Genomic DNA, 1344 nt, shown 5'->3' on the forward strand with positions numbered 1-1344 from the left:
AAATTATTTAATATAATATTTATTAATATGTTATTTATGTTTTTGTAAAAAACATAAAGATCTTTATATAACTAATAACCATATAATAATTCTCAATTATTTTCCCCTAAGGCGATGGGTTTTATAAACAAAACAGGCAGCGAGATCGATGCATTGTATTTGAGTCTGTGTGCTGCCTGCCTCTGTTTTAAACCCAAAATACATGGAATTATTTATTATTCATGATTGGCATGATTCCAAGTAACAATAACACTTATCGTTATCCTAGTAGTACTAGGTAGGATCAGCATCATCAGCATAGGATATGAGTATCCAAAAACTTTTGAAGGTGAGTCACCCTCTCCACTCATCATCACCATCATCATCAGTTAAGATTTGCTAAAGGGATAAGAATAAACAAGAAAATCCACGAGGACGTTCCGCTAAATATAAAAAGCATTCTGTTACTAGTGTGATTTATCGAGTTTTCTGTTATCATCACACACATTACAATTACAAGGAAATTAGCAACAATGGGTTCTCTTATGGCAGGATGGAACTCTCCCACCTTGGATCCTAAGTTAGGTGGGTAATATCAAGTCATAATAATGATAGTAGTCCTTGTTTAATTTTTCCAACTATGTTATGACTTCTGATCATAATGTTTTCATTGATGCAGAGAAACGTAGGAGGAATAAATCGCTGACGAAAGAAGAAATCGCTGCTTTTTGGAGAACAAAAAAGAAGATAGAGGAAGAACATGTCCAGTCTGTTCTTAGGGTGAAGGAGTCCATAGATAAGGATGATGTAACAAGCTTGGACTTGGAACACCATATCAACAAAATTGACTCTGGCTGGTATATATTATGTTTAACCTAATCATCCATTGCCCGCATAATAATAATATGGTATGAAATTCATATATTTTGGAAAATGATTGCAGGTGGACCAAGAGCAGCTGGGCATTTCTGAATCAACCACCAGAAACGGAACCTACCTCCAACACTAAGTATGCGTCGCAGTTTCACGTGGCCAACTTGGGATCATCAAGTGGAATGAGTGCTTGATATATAAACTATACTTTATTTCCATACAAATACTAGTAGTGTATAGAGTTATGCCTCATGTTTTGGTTCCTGTTTGGCGAGTAATCATGCCGCCGAACAACTCTGTTTTCATGGTTCTTTTTCAACTTTGAACTTTTGAAGCGTTCCAATGTAAATGTTCCATAATGCAAAATTCCAAAATTGCCAGAGAGAGAATATTCAATCTGGCCATTATTGGGTTGACATTAACAGTCCCATACTCCTGATCTCCTATTCCACTGCGCATTTGCATGTTTTTTTTTTTTTTTGGGCGTTAAAT

The 1344-nt window shown here is 35.5% G+C and overlaps 1 protein-coding gene across 1 annotated transcript; it reads left to right on the top strand.

Annotated features, from left to right (window-relative positions):
* The first annotated feature begins 236 nt into the window (after positions 1-236).
* Positions 237-1256, top strand: LOC107460038 (uncharacterized). The gene is made up of 3 exons (XM_016078359.3): positions 237-564; positions 659-836; positions 923-1256. The coding sequence occupies exons 1-3, from the start codon at positions 513-515 to the stop codon at positions 1044-1046; spliced, it is 354 nt and encodes a 117-aa protein (XP_015933845.1). The 5' UTR covers positions 237-512; the 3' UTR covers positions 1047-1256.
* The last annotated feature ends 88 nt before the right edge of the window (positions 1257-1344 follow it).

Source organism: Arachis duranensis, chromosome 8 (assembly GCF_000817695.3).
Source record: "Arachis duranensis cultivar V14167 chromosome 8, aradu.V14167.gnm2.J7QH, whole genome shotgun sequence".
Lineage (NCBI taxonomy): Eukaryota > Viridiplantae > Streptophyta > Magnoliopsida > Fabales > Fabaceae > Arachis > Arachis duranensis.